Raw genomic sequence first — 18,772 nt, forward strand, 5'->3', positions numbered from 1 at the left:
CAGTTGAAGACTTTTGTTCCGTTGGGGAGGTAGGTCCAAGTGGGGCTTTTCGACATTTACAGCAGTGGCAGTAGCTTTCCTCCTCTAAGCCTATGCCACTGAGAGAAGGGTTCCTTCCATTTCCTATCCTGTCTCCAGTCCTTCTTATGAGCACTTATGGAGGTCTGTTGAGTCTGTGAGGTGTGCACACTCTCTGTATCTATGGCTTCCTGGGGTTCTGTATGCTCACACTAGACTGGATTGCTCATTCAGCCTTTAGCAATATTTTGGGCTTTTTCTTATCTGAATGCTTTCTGTATCTCGTTCACCCCTCAGCTCCACAAGTGAGCCAGTGTGCCCGACACACACTGTGACCGCCACAAGTGACCTGTCTCTCCTTAGGAGGCTGTCTTTCCTTAGATTTCAGAATACTTCGTTGGCCTGTAATCACAGCTCTCTGATGGGTTCAAAATTTTTTTTATTTTGTTTTTTTCAACTTTTATATGTTGTTAGTATGTGAGTGATGCTCATATTACCTTTCTACATTTTAGGCAGAAGTGGAATTTTGAATATAAATGTATTTAAAAAATAAAAACAAGAGCATATTCCTTTGTAAACATGTCTTTTTAATGAACATATATTTACATTTCACTTTTTAAAAGCTAAATAATGTTCCATTGTATGACTACACAATTATCTGTATAGTCGACCTCTTCTGGTTGGTCACCTAGGGTAGTTCTTTTAAAAACATTGTAATGTACAGTGATATGATAAATATCCATGGAACTCAATCTCTACCCTTGAGAGCTGTTCCTTTTGAGAAACAGCTTTTGACCAGCTACTGGGCCTTAGTAGAGACTGAACACTTAACCATGAGCCTGAAAGTTGGGCGTGCACAGCAGCATTCCATTATCAGATGGAAGTGGTGTATACAAGGTCGGGCTTGAGCAGACTCTGAAGGTACAAATAAGTTATATGAAGTGGCTAAAATGCCCATGGTCCCCTCTTCTGCTACATTACCTCCTCTTTCTCAGCCTGTACCTGTGGCTTCATGACGAGTTCCCTATGATCAATTGACTGAGGAAGAGAAAACTGGGACCTGGTTTACAGATGGTTCTGCACCATACACAGGCACCTCCTGGAAGTGGACAGCAGCTGCACTACAGTGCTGTTTTGGGGACATGCCTGAAGGACAGTAGTGAAGGGAGGTCTTCCCCATTGGTAGAACTCTGAGCAGTACGCTTGGTTGTTCATTTTGCTTGGAAGCAGAAATGGCCAGAGGTACAAATCTTTACTAATTCATGGCCTATAGCCAATTGTTTAGCTGGATGGTCAAGGACTTGGAAGAAACATAACTGGAAAATTGGTCACAAGGAAATCTGGGAGACAGAAATGTGTATAGATCTCTCTGAAAGGGCCAAAAACATGAATATATTTGTGTCCTTTGTGAATGCTCATCAAAGGGTGATTTAAGAAGAGGTTTTAATAATCAGGTGGATAGGATGACCTATTCTGTAGATACTGGTCAGCCTCTTTCCCAGCCACTCCTGTCATTACCCAGTGGATTTATGAATAAAGTAGACATGCTGGCAGGAATAGAAGCTGTGCATGGGCTCCTCATCAACGTGGAATTCCACTCACCAAGGCTGACCTTGCTATGGTCACTGCTGAGCACCCAATCTGCCAGCAGCAGAGACCAACACTGAGGCCCCAATATAGCACCATTTCCCAGGGTGGTCAGCCAGCTAGCTACTTGATGGCAGGTTGATTACATTGGACTGCTTCTGTCATAGAAAGAACGGTGCTTTTTTTCATACTAAGATAGACACTAGATACGGATTTGCCTTCCTCGCAACAAGCTTCTAGCAGATCTACCATCTGGACCTGCAGGATGCCTTATCCACCATCATGGTAGTCCACACAGCCTTGCTTCTGATCAAGGAGCTCACTTGGAGGCAAATTATTTGTGGCAGTGGGCTCATGATCATCTCTTACTGTCTCCTTTTTGAGGAGAACTTTTCTCCTGTGACTACTTGAGTTATTTCTTTCTTGCTAAATACAGGCATACCTGGTTTTATAGGCCTACACTTTATTGTACTTTGCAGATACTGTGTTTTTTACAAATTGAAAGTTTGTGGCAACCTTGTGTTGAGCACATTTTTCCAACAGCATTGCCTCACTTCATGTCTCTGTGTCACATTTTGGTAATTTTCGCAATATGTCAAACTTTTTCATTATGATTATGTTTGTTATAGTGATATGATCAGTGATGTTTGATGTTACTGTTGCAAAAAGATTACAACTTGCTGCAGGCTCAGTTGATGGTTAGCATTTTTTAATTAAAATATGTATATTGTTTTATAGACATAATGTTATTGCACATTTAGTAGACTACAGTATAGTGTAAGCATAACTTATATGCACTGGGGAACAAAAAAATTCATGTGACTTGCTTATTGCAATAGTACCTTTATTGTGGTGGTCTGGAACCAAACCCACTATATCTCTGAGGTATGCCTGTGTTCCATAGTTTGTTTCTTGAACTCCTTCCTTTTATATATTCCTTTTATATGCTCTGCATCCTTTAGTATTTTAATAATTATTGTCATTTTTTTCACTTTTTTTTTTTTTGAGTTCTGGGAAAATTCCTTAAGCTGATTTTCTAAATCACTAATTTGTTTTTCTGTTCGCTTCTCATTTTACGGATTTTAATTGAGTAATTGTGGTTTTTATTTGAAAGCAAGCTTTTATTACTTTAGATTGTTTCATTTTTACATGTTAAATCTCCCTTTTGAAAATAAAAATTTATTTTCTTCTGCAAAATGGTACATATTCACTATAAAAATTTAGATAATAGTCACTGCTAGCATTTTGATGAATACTTGCCAAGTTTTTTAATCATATGTTTATATATGATATATATGTATACATACATATATATGATGAAAGATCTCACTTTAATGTTCTTTTACCTCCTTTATAATTTAATAATATAACAAATTTATGTCAATAAACATATACATCATTCTTTTAAATAAAATAGTGTTTGCTCAAATTTCATTTAAAATACAAATAGGAGTTTTTAAAGTATTCTTCTCTCTTATAGAAAGGAAAACATTTGCTGTGATTTCTCAGAATGATATACTTTTGTGAAGTACTAGATATCTTTATATATCTAGTGATTGTGTTTTCTACTTATTCATATTTACAAGGAGAGATTTATGTTTGCTATTTTGGAATTTGAGAAAGGTTCTGTCAGAAATTGTGTAAGCTCTCTTCAGTGATCTTGGTCATAGTGTTTTTGGAAGATAAGTGGGTCACATGACCTTGAGTAATGGAGAGGAACTATTGGTGAGACCACTGCAAGGCAGGGAAGGACCCTCCTTTTATTCTGTCTGTGGGAGCAGTGGTGGAACCAGAGCTCCAGATGTCTGTGTAAAGTGAAGAGAGTTCCTGGGCCAGTGGAGTTTATTAGTGAGCCAAGTAGTTGGATTTTTCCCTCTCATATTTGTTATAATAGTCCATGTTGGACGAGTCCCATGTTACTTGGAGCAAATCCCCTTTGTAGCATCCTTTTGCCACAATACCTTTGGTTAGCATGCCACTTCACCACATGAAGGCTGGGAATGGACATAAAATATGGCTGCCTTGTGTGGGGGGCATTGGTAGAATTACAGTAATCCTGGGATTTGTATCTGCCCAAGTACCCCAATCTTTTTTTTTTTTTTCTCCCTCCTGGCTCTGCTACTCTGGGCTTGCAGGTTTTCCGGATTTGTAGGAGAATGTCATTCATTCACTTGCTCCCTCAGAGGCCTCCTCCTTTGCTGTGTTCAGTCACAGGCTAGGAGGTACCTCCCTTGGCGTATTCCTACCTGTGCCATATGTAACAGAAATCTCTCAAAATGTCTGGATACCGATGGCATCCTTCTCTGTTCAGAAACTGATTTTTTAAAAAGCTACCTTAACCTAATTGTATATTTCTTAGGTCATGCCAGTAGATTTTGGGGAGGGAAAAATTTAAATTCATGGACTGAAATAACCCTTTGAAAAGAAATTCCTATGCCACCTTCTCTGTTGGTCAAAGAGATAAATGGATTTACCTGTGTGAAAGGGTTTCATGAAACCTGGGTGTATTGCATCTCCTGCTTTTCCTCTGTCTACCCTATGTTTCTGTGTTTGTAATAGATGATTCAACATGTGTTCCTCTTGGAGAAAACAAGGACTACATCAATGCTAGTTATATTAAAATAGTCAATTCTGGAGAAGTATTATTATTATTGCTACCCAAGGACCACTGCCAACTACCACAAATGACTTTTGGCGAATAGTTTTGGAAAATAACTCTAATGTTATTGTCATGATAACCAGAGAGGTAGAAGGTGGAGTTATCAAATGCCACCATTACTGGCCTGTTTCTATGAAGAAACCTTTGGAATTGAAAAATTGTCATATCTTCCTGGAGAACTACCAGATACTTCAATATTTCATCATTCGAATATTTCAAGTTGTCAAGAAGTCCGTAAGTTAAAAAAAATCAGTGTTAGATATATATTTCATTATATAAGCACACGTGTCAGGATGAGAAGTTAGGGGTAAGATGGGACATAGCTGGGGATACTTTTTAAAGTAACTTGTTTTTACTTCTCCCTGGTACCAGAAACTAAGACAACACCACCTCTACTTCTGCCTAACCAAACTCTGACTGGAGAGACGAAAAAATTGAAAAGGTGAGTTGGGGCGGTTGAGAGTGAGTGTTGGAAGTTGCCTAATCCTGGGATGTACTTCGGCTGCTTCTGCTGAGAGTGACAGATGTGTATGGAGTCCTTAAGATATCCTGATAATCACTGTGCCAGGCACTGTTGCTCCTTACTGAGTAGCAAAGAGTTCAGTGCGCTTACTGGTACCTCCAGTTACTGTGCTCAATGAATGTGGTAATATTGAGATTTGTATGGGATGCTTTGGGAGCTCAGAAGGGAAGTACTTAGCTCTCCTTGGGCTTGGGGGGAAGACTTGCTAGAGGAGGTGACATCTGGATTGAGAATAACCCAAATGAGAAAGATGGAAAGAGGAAGTAGATGATCAAGGTATAAAATAGCATGGGATATGTATAGAGAGATACAAGTAGTTAAGTGTTTCTGGAATGTAAAAGTTCAATGCCAGGGAGTAGTGAGAGGTGAGATGAGGCTATAGAAAATAAGTAGAGAAAGCCAGAACATGAAATGTCTTGAATTTCAGCTAAGGAACATGAGCTTCATTATGAAGATAATTGGGAGACATTGAACAATTTTAGTAAGAAGCATCCATGATCAACTAGGGCAGTTAACAATTAGATAGAAAGCAAAGATTCTGGTGTTTTTCAGATAAAATTGGCAGACTTTATGTGACTTATGACTTATAAGGAGCGTTCAAAAATTATGCTGTCAAATGCGATAGCCACATTTGGCTATTTTATATTTAAATTATTAAAACTTACATAAAATAACAAATTCAGTTTCTCATTTATAGTATCCACACTTCTAGTATTTAATCACATGTTACTAGTGGCTACCATATGGGCAGCAAAGATATAGAGCATCTGCATCATTGTAGAAAGTTCTATTGGGAAGTATTGGTCTAGAATAATTCATAGAATAATTCATTTCTTGCTCTACAGACTCAGAAAACAGAAAAGGAATGATTTATAGGAGAAAGCAATGTTACATTGCTCTAAGTGGATTTGATTAGCAGGTAGGTGATACATGTGTTCTATAGGAGTGAAGGGGATGGGAGTTAAACCAGAAACTTGAAAAGAGTGATGAGATTTGGAGTCATCATCAAAGAAGTTGATTGGAGCACAGGCAATGATCAGGAAAAGGGTTGCTGGAGGTGCTGAGGTTGGAACCCATAATTTGCAATAACAATAAAATATGCAACTATGTGATTAATTTTTTTCTAACCATGGGATTCCTGAACACAGGTTATGAGACTTACCCAGGGAGGGATGTTGCTTAGTATATGTGGCAGGATTCAAAGGATGAAAGGAGTTGACAGTTTGGTAAGAGAATGATTTAGATAATCAGCCATGAAGTCTAAATTTAGGGAGATGGATGGAATCGGGCTAGGAGGAAATGGAGGACAACAAGGACAGGAGAGCTCCGTTTAGTCACATTGTTGGAGTTGAAGTGAAGCACAAATGAGGTGGTAGCGTAACAGCTTCTGCTCAGAAAATGATGTTGGAATCTAAGAACTGGAAGATTTTTGATATTGGACATTATAGATGATGGTGAGTCCAAGGAGTGATCACATTGTGAGGACTAGAAGAAAGAAATGGTCTCCTCTGCAAGAGAGAAATAAAAATGTGAGGTTAGAGTGTCTGTTTGGTTGTTGAGATCCCAAATTTGCCTGGTCAGAATCTGTGGTAGGGTGATAGCGATGAGAAGGTGAAGCTAAGAGGTATGAAACTCAAAAGGAAGAGAGGTTTTTGTACAAACAGAAGGAATAATGAATTGGAAATAGCATTGGGCAGCAAGCGGTATGCAACCTAATCTCTAGGCTCTGTGGTACCTGGAGTACAGGAAAATAGGCGGCCTTGATTAGAGAGGGCTGCAGAGTGCAGTGCCCATGGGAGGCAAGGCCAGGAAGTGGAAGAAGCATTTAGGGAAGTGATGATGGTTTCCACGAGTTTACTGTGGGATGGGGGCCTGAGTGCAAAGGGAGATGTTGAAGAGCTAGAGAAGTGGGGGGGGAGGGGAAAGGATAGAATTGAAGAGCATGAGGATCGGAGCATAGAGTGGTGACAGAGGAGGCCAAGAATAGTAATGATGGCTGACATTGATGGAGAGCTTGCTGGCTGTGTGCTAGGCCCTGTGCTTGCTCCGTACACCTGAGGATTTGCCTGATCCTTCACTCTCCTAAGACTTGTTGATTCCCTCCTATTAACCAAGTATTGTGCCAGATGCTGGAGATAGAAAACAGAAACAGCCTCAACTCTTAGAGTGCTTACAGTCTAGTGGGGGAGGAAAACACCAGTTCCAAATAACATGTGATACTTGCTATGGCAGGAGACAGCATGCTTGGAGAATACAGGCCAGGTGGGAGGCCCAGAGGGATGATCTGTCTGCAAGGATTCAAATGCTCAGTTCCACCTGTGCACCCTTGACAAGGGCGTCTAGGATGGTGGCCTTTGGGCTGAGGCCCGCAAGCCTCAAGACCATGGGGTTGATGTTTGGAGAATCTGCATCATGGCACTGTGTCAGGAAACCAGTGAGGCCCACCTTCGTGCAGGTTCTCAGTGGTCAGCAGTGCGTGAAAGGTTTAATCCCTAAGGTATGTGATGGAGTGAGAGCTATCCTCAATTTGGCGCCTTCACAAGATTGTCAAGTGTCGTTTTCCTCATCCAATTTCATGTGCCGATGATTCAAAATTGAGGTTTTCTGTTTGGAACGTAGGAAAATTGTATTTCTATTTGGAACGCAGAAAAAGGTGGTACATTAGGGAGAAGCAGAGGAGCAGTGAGAAACCCTTCCTGAGTTTTTTCACGAGGGTGCCCGGTGAAGTAAAACGAGGGCTCCACATTGGGGAAAGGGTGAACCCTCTGGAAGGGATGATCGGTAAACTCAAAGTGCTTTATCTGTCAAGCCTGAGGAGAGTTCCATGGCTCCACTTTCAGGGGGTTCAGCACAAGAGTGGGGACCAGAGTCTACTCACATGGTCATTAACTGCCCAGTTCTCATCACCGGAGGAGGTTGCCCCCCACCAAATCCCGGTTAAGCAGCTTGACAGCACTTACTGTTTTAATTAAATTTAGTATCATAATATTTAAGCCGAGATAGATTGCTTTTCTATCTTATTCCTAACATGTCAGCTCATCTTTCATCCTAAGTGTTTTGGATTCTTGGTTTGTTTGGACTCTTCTACGTTCTCATGGTGCAGAAGAAAGATGGTAGAGTTAGATTTGGGAGGACTGCACTATTGTCCCAGCTCTAAACATATGAGCCTTCTGACCTAGCATACATCTATCAGTCAATCAAACACTTACTTTTCATCTGTAAACTGAGGATATCACAGTGCTTGCCTCCCCAGGGTTGATGTGAGGATTAAATGAGATAATGCGTGTGAAGTCCTTAGCACAGTACCTGGCACAGAGTAAGGGCTGAATTCCTGTCACCTGTTAGTATTTTTATTTTTATTATCCTATTACCATATAGCAATTAGTATTACTATTTCTGGCATATTAGAAATTAAAAGAAGATCTCTACTATAAGACGTTGATAAATCTCTCCTCTCTCTCCGCCTTCCTCTCCCTCCCTCCCTCCTTCTCTCTCTCCCTGTCTCCTACCCTCTCTCTTTCCCTTTCTCCCTCTCTTCCTCCCCACCCCACCCCCACAGACAGGAGCTAGTCACTTTGTAAAACACTTGCAGTTCACCAAGTGGCCAGACCATGGCACTCCTGCCTCAGCAGAAGGTTTTATAAAGTATGTTCGTTTTGTGAGGAAGAGCCACCTTACAGGACCCATCATTGTTCGCTGCAGTGCTGGCGTGGGCCGGACAGGGGTGTTCCTATGTGTGGATGTTGTGTTCCGTGCTGTTGAAAAGAACTTTTCAGTAAGTGTGTGAATTAAGCAGATAAACTGATGCTGTTAGTAAACACTATACTTTTAACAGCCTTCTAATAACTGAAGGCTAATATTTGGCCTTCAAGAGCAACCGAGTAAATAGAGAGCCTGTGAGCTTTGGGTACCTGCTTCTCACTTAACTGCTGCAGGTTCTTGGAGGTTGTGAGAATTAAAGTACGCAATGCAAATGAATGGCTTCGGACAGTGTCTGGAGCGTGGTAGGTGCATCGTAAACATGAGTTCATCTTCCTTTTCTTTCCCTCCACCCACACATACAGATTTTAGAATCTTGTCAGAGAATGTTGATGATGTGTGCCTATTTTTAATGAACAGAAATACATGCATGTGAGCACATAGGGAAAAAAAAGTAGACTTCAGAGTTAATGAGAGGTCCCTGGGTTTGACTGCCAGTTTTGCCACACATTTTAGATTTTGGTGACTTTCTGCAAATTGCTCACCTTCTCTGAAACCTAGTTTTCTCATATGTAAAATAAGGCTAATAATATTGTTGGGTTTGAGTCAACCGTTAACAATTCTTTATTTTCCTCCTAAATTTGGAACCAGCTAAGGGATAAACACAAGAATTAGACATATGGTGTTTCTACTATGATCTTTATTACTGATTAATTAGGGAATGTGGCTTTGGATCTGTGCCCCAAAAGGCCTACTTTTACTGAACTGCTTTCCTGTGCTGCAGAAGTGAGGAGGAGAAGACATTAGTTAGCAGGCACTGCGGGGTGGCGGGGGAAAGCGGCTCTCACCATGTCCACAAGGAATATGAAAATCCACACCTCGGTCGTAAGACAACAGGGGCTACGAGGCATTTGTCCTGGTAGGCAAATTTTGCAGAGTTATCTTGTTATCAGAACAAATGTTAAATCTCTGCTCTCTTAGGCTTTATGTAGTTATACCCCAAGAGTGACAAACTCTCCCTTGTGATAGCAAATTGGCTGCATGGGTTCTACAACTCTCTATTCTAAGGTAGTATTACGTCGGGGGTAGAAAAATGTCCTCTCCCAGAAACTCCCTGGAGGACAGAGGGAGTTTATTTTTCTCAGAAGCTTGAGCCAATATCTCCTAGCATTTCACTGTTTCCACTTCAGTTATAGCCCTTTCCCTAAACTGATCACTGTGGGAGATGCTGGTCCATTAAGGTCTGTCAGGACTACTCCAGGCCATACAGCTGAGAATGAGAGAGGAATGGTTTCCCAAAGCAAACTGAGAGTTTTGTTTTGTTTTTTTAAATAAAGAATGAATATAAACTGGGTGGTAAAAAAATGACAAATGTCCCCAAAATGCTGAAAATTTAAGTAGTATGAATCTGATGTTACCTGTTCCTATAATTAGTGTTGTTTTATCCTTTTAACAGAAAACACATTAGCATAATTTTATTTTATATATTCTTCATCATAATTAATTTGTTTATATTTGTTCTTATTTTATATTCCTTATAGAAACTATAAAAACTATAAATATTGTATTTTGTGATTCTGAGGAGCACTTTTTTTTTCCCCATCATTATACCTTCTTTAAACTCAAAATGTGTTTTATAGTAAGTCATCTGTCAGCTTAATTGACAGTGTTTTTCTTAGCATTATGTAAAATAGTGATGTATTTTACAATTAAGGATGCTTAGATTTGATGGAAAATAGTGGTTCAAAAAAAGGAAATGCATCCATTGTTGCCTTATTGGCTTTTCATAGAGCCTTGAGCTGTCAAATGTTCTTACTTATGCCCCTCTCTCCTCTTTTCAGAAATTTTGTCCACCAGAGCTACTTAAAGTATGGTCTTGGACCAGCAACAATCTGTGTTATTTGCAGCAAGATAAGTTTTCTGGAATTGAGAGTAAGCATTTAGAAACTTTCAAGGCAGTTTGATATCTTGCTGTGACATCCAAGAGCATGACAGTGGGTTAGCCTTGGTGAACAGGATGTAGACTAGTTTGTGCGTTGTGGAAATCACACAGGGAGTCTTACATGCTGCAAGCTGTATACCAGCCGTGTGTGGCTAACATTTTAAGATTAGTTTATCAATTATAACTCTAAAGGATATGAAAATCTGAGAATATGTAACCATTTCTTTCTTCTTATTGTTATTTTATAGTCATTTTTATTTTTAAGTAAGGCTGCTTAAAAATCCTTAAAACATTGGGAGCAAACTGGCTCTTCTCTTGCCAGCACTGGTATTGCTCTGTAGTTGAAACATTCTCGATAGAACTTGCCCCTCTAACCGTCTTCAACATGCAATAATAGTTGTTAATTATCAGTTACCATATTATCACATAATGAAGTGAGTAATCCAAAATTTAACACATTAACCTTTACGAAATCAAAAATTCTTACCACATCACTAAACACACTGTCCAGTTCATCTGGCAGGGTTCTTTTTTTTTTTTTTTTTTTTTTTTTTTGGTAGCAAGACTTTCTTGATGAAGCAGTGTGTTGGTTTATCTTTTGGGATAAATTCTTTAATCTGTATAACTACCTCAGACTTGTTTTGTTGTCATTGCAGCTCTACTACCAGAACATAATCCTACACAAAACTTACAAATTACATTTGATGACAGTGTAGTACTTTGCATTTTTATGCAATTTAAGACTAGTTAGTTGTGTTTATCAGTAATCAAACTGAGAAAAGGAAGAATTCTTCCTTCTTATCACATCATTTTCAAATCACACATATACTGAATCACTATGTTAGCAATAGGTGTGTAGTCAGTAAGTTGCAATGGTAAATACTTTGCTACTTTTGTTTTGTGAGTTGGTACCACTTCGCATCACTAGCCAGTCCCTGAATTTGTCAAGCTGTGGCTTCATTAGAAAATGATACTTTAACTATCTTTTTTTGCCATACCTTCAGCTCAGATTTTCAATAAAGCACCTTCAGTACAGTCTGTCACCATTATCTGGCAATCGTGTAAGGGTTTTTAGTCTTAGCAATTCAAAGTGCTATTTTGTAAGTCTGCAGAGTATTAATGTTACATGTGAAATGTTGAACATGAGCTTTTTATTTTAGTATTTTTTAAAATAATTCTTTTGTCTTGGAACTTAATTGCTTTTGTTCTGTAAGTGACAAGTACATTTTAATGGTTTCTTTGCTTTGTTAGCCAGTACATCTTTGCAATTAATACAAGTGTGGTTTTAGCAATTCACAATTAATAATGGCTATAAAACTCAATGTATGAGGAATCATAATGCTAGGTAAAATTAACATGAACTCTTTTGGTCTTCATTTCTTTGTAGTTACTTACACTATTATCATTTGGTTAACCACTACAGCTATATTCAGAAAAGCTGTGCCTTTTCTTGTCAAGACAATCCAGGGCAGCGGCTTTTGCCATCAGTAAATTAAGGTTAAAAATGAATAATACAAATATATTTTCATAATTTGCCTAATCTTAAATTACAAATTAACAGACTTTCAAGAAACAATGGTTTTTAAATTCATTGAAGTTCCATTTTATCAATATTTCCTTTTATGGATCATGCTTTTGGTGTCAAGTTGAAGAACTCCTCACCTAGCCTAAAGAATTTTTAGGTCCTAAAGAATTTTTCCTATGTCCTTTTCTAAAGTTCTGTAGTCTTATGTTTTACATTTAAGTCCATAGTCCATTTTGAGTTAATTTTTTTATAAGGGGCAAGGTTTAAGTCAAGGTTCACTTGCTGTTCTTCCTCCACTGAATTGTTTTTACACCTTTGTCAGAAATCATTGGGACTATTTGTATGGGGCCTGTTTCCAGTTCTGTATTCTGTTTCATTGATCTATGTGTCTATCCTTTCGCCATTACCACACTTCGGATTCCTGTAGCTATGTAGGAAGTCTTAATATCAGGGAGAGTGATTCCTTCTCTTGCAAAATTGTTTTAACCATTATAGGTCTGTGCCTTTCCATATAAATTTTAAAATTAGCTTGTCTATGTTTACAGAAAAGCTTGAGGGATTTTGATAGGATGAATTGACATTTTTACTATGTTGGATCTTCCAATATGAATGTGGTATGTCTCTCAATTTATTTAGGTCTTCTTTGATTTCTTTCATCAGCATTTTGTCATTTTCAGCATATAGCTTCTGTACATGTTTTGCTGGATTTATTTTATTGTAAATGGTATTGTGTTTTTACTACCATGTTCGTTGTGTGTACACATATGTACAAATAAGTTGATTTTTGTGTTTTTAAAAAATATTTATTTATTTGCTTGTGCCGGGTCATAGTTACAGCACGTGGGCTCCTTAGTTGCGGCAGGCAGGCTCCTTAGTTGTGGCATGTGAACTCTTAGTTGGAGGATGCATGTGGGATCTAGTTCCCTGCATTGGGAGCATGGAGTCTTAGCCACTGTGCCACCAGGGAAGTCCCCAAATGCAGTTGATTTTTGCATGTTGATCTTGTATCCTATGATCTTGTTGAACTCACTTATTAGTTCTAAGAGGTTTTTTTGTCCTGTTTTGTTTTGTTTTGTTTTCAGATTCCTTGGGAGTTTATGCATAGACAATCATTCCATCTGCAAGTAGGGACACACTTACCTCTTCCTTTCCAATTCATTTGCCTCATATTTCTTTTTTCTGGTCTTTTTGCGCTACCTGGAACTTCAAGTGTGTTGAAAACAGAAGGTGAGAGCAGACATTCTTGCCATCACTAATATTAGGGGAAAAGCAAATTAAAATTATTTGTTCTATGAAAGATGCTATGAAGTGGATGAAAGGACAAGCTATAGACTTGGAGAAACTGTTTGCATTCCACGTATCCAACAAAGGTCTCACATCTAGAGTATATAAAGAACCCTCAAAACTCAATAGTAAAATAAATAAATAGGCAAGTAATTCAGTTAGAAAATGGGTAGAAGACATGACATTTCAACAATGAGGATGTATTGATGATAAATAAGCACATGAAAAGATGCTCAGCTTCATTAACCTTTAGGGAAATGAAATTAAAACCATGATATTCAGCTGCATGAGCTGCTTGTAAATTTTGTAGATTAATCCTTTGTCAGTTGCTTCATTTGCAAATATTTTCTCCCATTCTGAGGGTTGTCTTTTCGTCTTGTTTATGGTTTCCTTTGCTGTGCAAAAGCTTTGAAGTTTCATTAGGTCCCATTTGTTTATTTTTGTTTTTATTTCCATTTCTCTAGGAGGTGGGTCAAAAAGGACCTTGCTGTGATTTATGTCATAGAGTGTTCTGCCTCTGTTTTCCTCTAAGAGTTTGATAGTGTCTGCCCTTACATTTAGGTCTTTAATCCATTTTGAATTTATTTTTGTGTATGGTGTTAGGGAGTGTTCTAAGTTCATTCTTTTACATGTAGCTGTCCAGTTTTCCCAGCACCACTTACTGAAGAGGCTGTCTTTTCTCCACTGTATATTCTTGCCTCCTTTATCAAAGATAAGGTGACCATATGTGTGTGGGTTTATCTCTGGGCTTTCTCTCCTGTTTCATTGACCTATATTTCTGTTTTGGTGCCAGAACCATATTGTCTTGATTACTGTAGCTCTGTAGTATAGTCTGAAGTCAGGGAGCCTGATTCCTCCAGCTCCTTTTTCTTTCTCAAGATTGCTTTGGCTATTCGGGGTCTTTTGTGACAAAGGATTAATCTCCAAAATTTACAAGCAGCTCATGCAGCTCAGTATCAAAAAAACAAACAACCCAATCCAAAAATGGGCAGAAGATCTAAATAGACATTTCTCCAAAGAAGATATACAGATTGCCAACAAAAACATGAAAGAATGCTCAACATCATTAATCATTAGAGAAATGCAAATCAAAACTACAATGAGATATCATCTCACACTGGTCAGAATGGCCATCATCAAAAAATCTACAAATGATAAATGCTGGAGAGGGTGTGGAGAAAAGGGAACCCACTTGCACTGTTGGTGGGAATGCAAATTGATACAGCCGCTATGGAGAACAGTATGGAGGTTCCTTAAAAAACTAAAAATAGAACTACCATACGACCCAGCAATCCCACTACTGGGCATATACCCTGAGAAAACCATAATTCAAAAAGAGTCATGTACCACAATGTTCATTGCAGCTCTATTTACAATAGCCAGGACATGGAAGCAACCTAAGTGCCCATTGACAGATGAATGGATAAAGAAGATGTGACACATATATACAGTGGAATATTACTCAGCCATAAAAAAGAAACAAAATTGAGTTATTTGTAGTGAGGTGGATGGACCTAGAGTCTGTCATACAGAGTGAAGTAAGTCAGAAAGAGAAAAACAAATACCATATGCTAACACATATATATGGAATCTTAAAAAAAAAATTGTCATGAAGTACCTAGGGGAAAGATGGGAATAAAGACATCGACCTACTAGAGAATGAACTTGAGGATATGGGGAGGGGGAAGGGTAAGCTGTGACAAAGTGAGAGAGTGGCATGGACATATATACACTACCAAACGTAAAATAGATAGCTAGTGGGAAGCAGCCGCATAGCACAGGGAAATCAGTTCGGTGCTTTGTAACCACCTAGAGGGGTGGGATAGGGAGGGTGGGAGGGAGGGAGACGCAAGAGGGAAGAGATATGGGGACATATGTATACGTATAACTGATTCGCTTTGTTATAAAGCAGAAACTAACATACCATTGTAAAGCAATTATACTCCAATAAGGATGTTAAAGAAAAAACCATAATAAAATATCACTAGACATCCATCAGAAAGGCTAATATAAAAAATAATGACAACACCAAATGCTGGTGAATGTTTGAAAAAACTAGATTACTCATATGTTGCTTATAGGAATGAACGTAAAATGGTATATCCAGTCTGGAAAATAGTTTTAAATTTTCTTTAAAAAAAACAAAAGCAGAACTAAACTAAACTTACCATATAACCTTAGGAATAACACTCGGGTATTTATTCCATAAAAAAGAAAACTTATGTTCACACATAAACCTGTATGTAAATGCTCATAGCAGATCTATTTATAATAGCCCAAAACTGGGAAACAACCTAGATGTTCTTCAAGAAGTTTAATGGTTAAAAAAATTGGTACCTGTCCATACTGTGGAATACTATTTAGCAATAAAGAGGAATGAACTACTGATACACTCAATTTGGATGAATCATGAGGCAATTAGACTAAATGAAAAAAAAGTTAGTCTCGAAAAGTTAGATATTACATGATTCCATTATGTAATCCCCTTGAAATAACAAAACTATAGAGATGGAGAACAGTTTACTGGTTGCCAAGGGTTGGGGGTTGGGGTGGGTGGGTAGTTCTAATGGATAACAGGAGGAAGTCTTGTGGGGGAACTGTTGTGCACCTTGATCGTGGTTGCAGTTGCATGAATTTTCACATGTGATAATATTTTATAGAACTATACATACACATACATGCCCACTCTCACAAAAGATTGCATGTTAAACTGGCAAAATCTGAATAAGCTCTGTAGATTGTACCAATGTCAACTTTTTGGTTTTGATATTATACTCTAGTTGTAGAGGATGGTATAATTGGGAGAAACTAGGTGAAGGATACACAGACACTCTCTGTACATTTTTTGCAACTTATTATGTATCTATAATTATTTCAATATAAAAAGTTTTAAAGGCTTAATTAATATTGTAAATTATTATAGAAATGACAAATTATAGAAATAAAGGAATGTTTACATTTTCTCTGTTATGTACTTTTGGATTATAGCTGACAGTTGACAAACCTTAAATTTCATGTGGTTTTGCTGCACATGACTCGTCCTCAGCTTATACCACATGTGACTTTTCAGGCAAGTTCAGCAACACCTGAGCTGGTCTATATCTTGTTCCACTGATGAGGCTGCTCAATGTTACCCCACTGTCAGATTGCCGTAAGAGTTTCTAAACACTTATTACCAGTTTCTGGACTCATCTCATTGTGGTCTAGCAACATCCCTTTGCAGACCTGCACCAGCTTAGTGACCACACTGGGTAGTGCTGGTCTCCGTGCACAGGTGCAGAATCTGGTGTTGGGCCAACTGTTGCTCAGGGTCTCCATTTGAGTTGAGAGGGCTCTTTATATGAGAAACAGCTGTGTTACTGTTGTGGCCAGAAAAAGTCTTCTATGCTTCAGACTTTTGCAGAATCACAGTGCTGCTTTAAGTTCTCCCTTCTGAGAACAGAAAAGTATACGCAGGGGCAAATTTGTTGTTATTTCTTTTGGAGAACATTTCTTATTATAAATGATTGCTTCCTGCTTTTTCCTGGAAACCCATTTAAACAAGTCTTCCTTATCCATTAGACAAGGTTAAACATAGTACATTTTCTTATGACTGAAAATGAGAACTTTCTGGTTAAATCTTGAGATATCTTTTACTGGAAAGAAGTATGGCGTACTCCTTTGACATCTGTGGGTTTTGTGTTTTCCCCCTCTATGGATAATACAAGATTACTGTCATCCTGTTACAGTTCAACATCATGAATATAGTGGGCCAAATGAGAGAACAACGTTATGGAATGATCCAAACAAGGTAAGTCTCACCGCATAAATTCTGATAAGAACAATGATGAATATAAAGATGAACATTGTATAGCACATTACAATTTGTAAAGCTCTTTTGCCTACACAGTTTCATTGAATTCTCACCGTTTGAGGTGGACGTTAGTTATGCTCTGATATTACTGATGAAATACTTCAAGTTCAGAGCAATGAAGTTTGTTCCATGATGTCATTCAGACAGCAAGTAGAGGAGCCAAGACTGAAACTGAAGTCCCCTAATGCCCACACACATGCTTAGTCCATAATGCCATTTTAAGCAACATCTCTAAAGTTATTTTCCATAAATTTCTGGATGGCAATTTTGGGATATTTATTTGCAACTAAAATATCAACGTCACTGACATGTCATAAAAAGGAAATCATTTATGTCACAGATTAGTTACATTAATCATTGGGGGATCAAGAGAATATGGATAATGAAAATAAACGGTTACCCCTAAATCTTTTTTTAGGGTTTTTTTAGGCAATGTTCAATGATATGAAGTGTTTCATTTGAAATAGCCTACGTCTAAAAAAAAGTTTAAATTTGATTTATCCAGTGAAGATATAAAGAGATTGAGATTGAGTCAGTTTCCCTTCTGTTCAGTTAAGCTTCAGTTAACTAGTTCTAGACCAAGAACTATATTATTAACATTTATCTTCCTGATATTTTAAAAAATGTATTTACATAAAGAAGTTCTTGGTTAAATGTTTGCTCTTTTTAAGCACTTTTCTTTGTGGTTGAAAAGTACAAATGTGTTTTCTGAAAGTGGATATTGATATTCAATTAACATTCCATTGTTTTTCATATATATATATATATATATATATTTAGGAGCAGTATATCCTTTGTTATAAAATTGTGCTTGAAGTTCTTCAGAAGCTTCTGACTTTAAATTAAGAAAGACTTCTGTTGCTTCACACTTGAAATTACCAAGTGTCTTGGAGCCTCCTCAAAAAGGACATGTTCGAGCTGTGCTGAAGGGCTTTGCTTATGCAAATGTGCTGTCTTGGTGTATCATTTGACTTTCTTTCTGACAACTCCCTGAAGGCAGCATCATTTGGTTTGGGGTGGACGGTGTTTACCCACTGATCTTACTTAGGTAATATCAAGTACCCTCCCACATTTTCCAATGAAATGAAAGTTACATAAAACAACTGCAGCCTATTTGGTTGAAGGGGTTACAGAACCCAAAAAAGGACTTAAACTGTATTATTTAAGATTTTATTTGGAAAGACAGCTGAAGGGAGCTGAGGATTCTGCAGATCACAAGATCGCAAGATCATATCATGACCTCTTACAGGCATCTTCAAGACAGATACGTATCCATGTTTTTTAGCTAGAGTCTGTACTTGTAGGTGGTGTTTGAAAAACTTAGGTCACTAAAGAGTCCGATTAGGATGGGTTAACTGTCTATGCAAATTGGCTTCCATTTTCCTATACTTCTACACTCCTCTGGGGCCCCAGGGACCTCGGAGGACAAGCTGCCTTTCTAGAGCAGCTGGACAAGGACCTGTTGGTCTGGGAAGCATTTTCATGGGTGGGCAGAGTTCCTCCTCTCCATCACATGAGCACTTTGGTGAATGGCCCAAAACTAAAACAGATGTTTATATAGAAAATCCAAGAGGAAATTTTTGCCCGTCTTGAGTTCTTTCCTATCCCACCCGAACACTTAACATATTACTCAGTCTGCTTTGTTAAAAGCAAATATTACATTCTACTTGCCTCTTACTCTC

The 18,772-nt window shown here is 38.2% G+C and overlaps 1 protein-coding gene across 1 annotated transcript; it reads left to right on the forward strand.

Moving 5' to 3' along the window:
- Nucleotides 1–4,336: 4,336 nt before the first annotated feature.
- PTPN20 (protein tyrosine phosphatase non-receptor type 20) lies at nt 4,337–17,031 on the forward strand. The gene is made up of 3 exons (XM_060033689.1): nt 4,337–4,498; nt 8,347–8,562; nt 16,966–17,031. The coding sequence occupies exons 1-3, from the start codon at nt 4,337–4,339 to the stop codon at nt 17,029–17,031; spliced, it is 444 nt and encodes a 147-aa protein (XP_059889672.1).
- The last annotated feature ends 1,741 nt before the right edge of the window (nt 17,032–18,772 follow it).

Source organism: Delphinus delphis, chromosome 16, assembly GCF_949987515.2.
Source record: "Delphinus delphis chromosome 16, mDelDel1.2, whole genome shotgun sequence".
Lineage (NCBI taxonomy): Eukaryota > Metazoa > Chordata > Mammalia > Artiodactyla > Delphinidae > Delphinus > Delphinus delphis.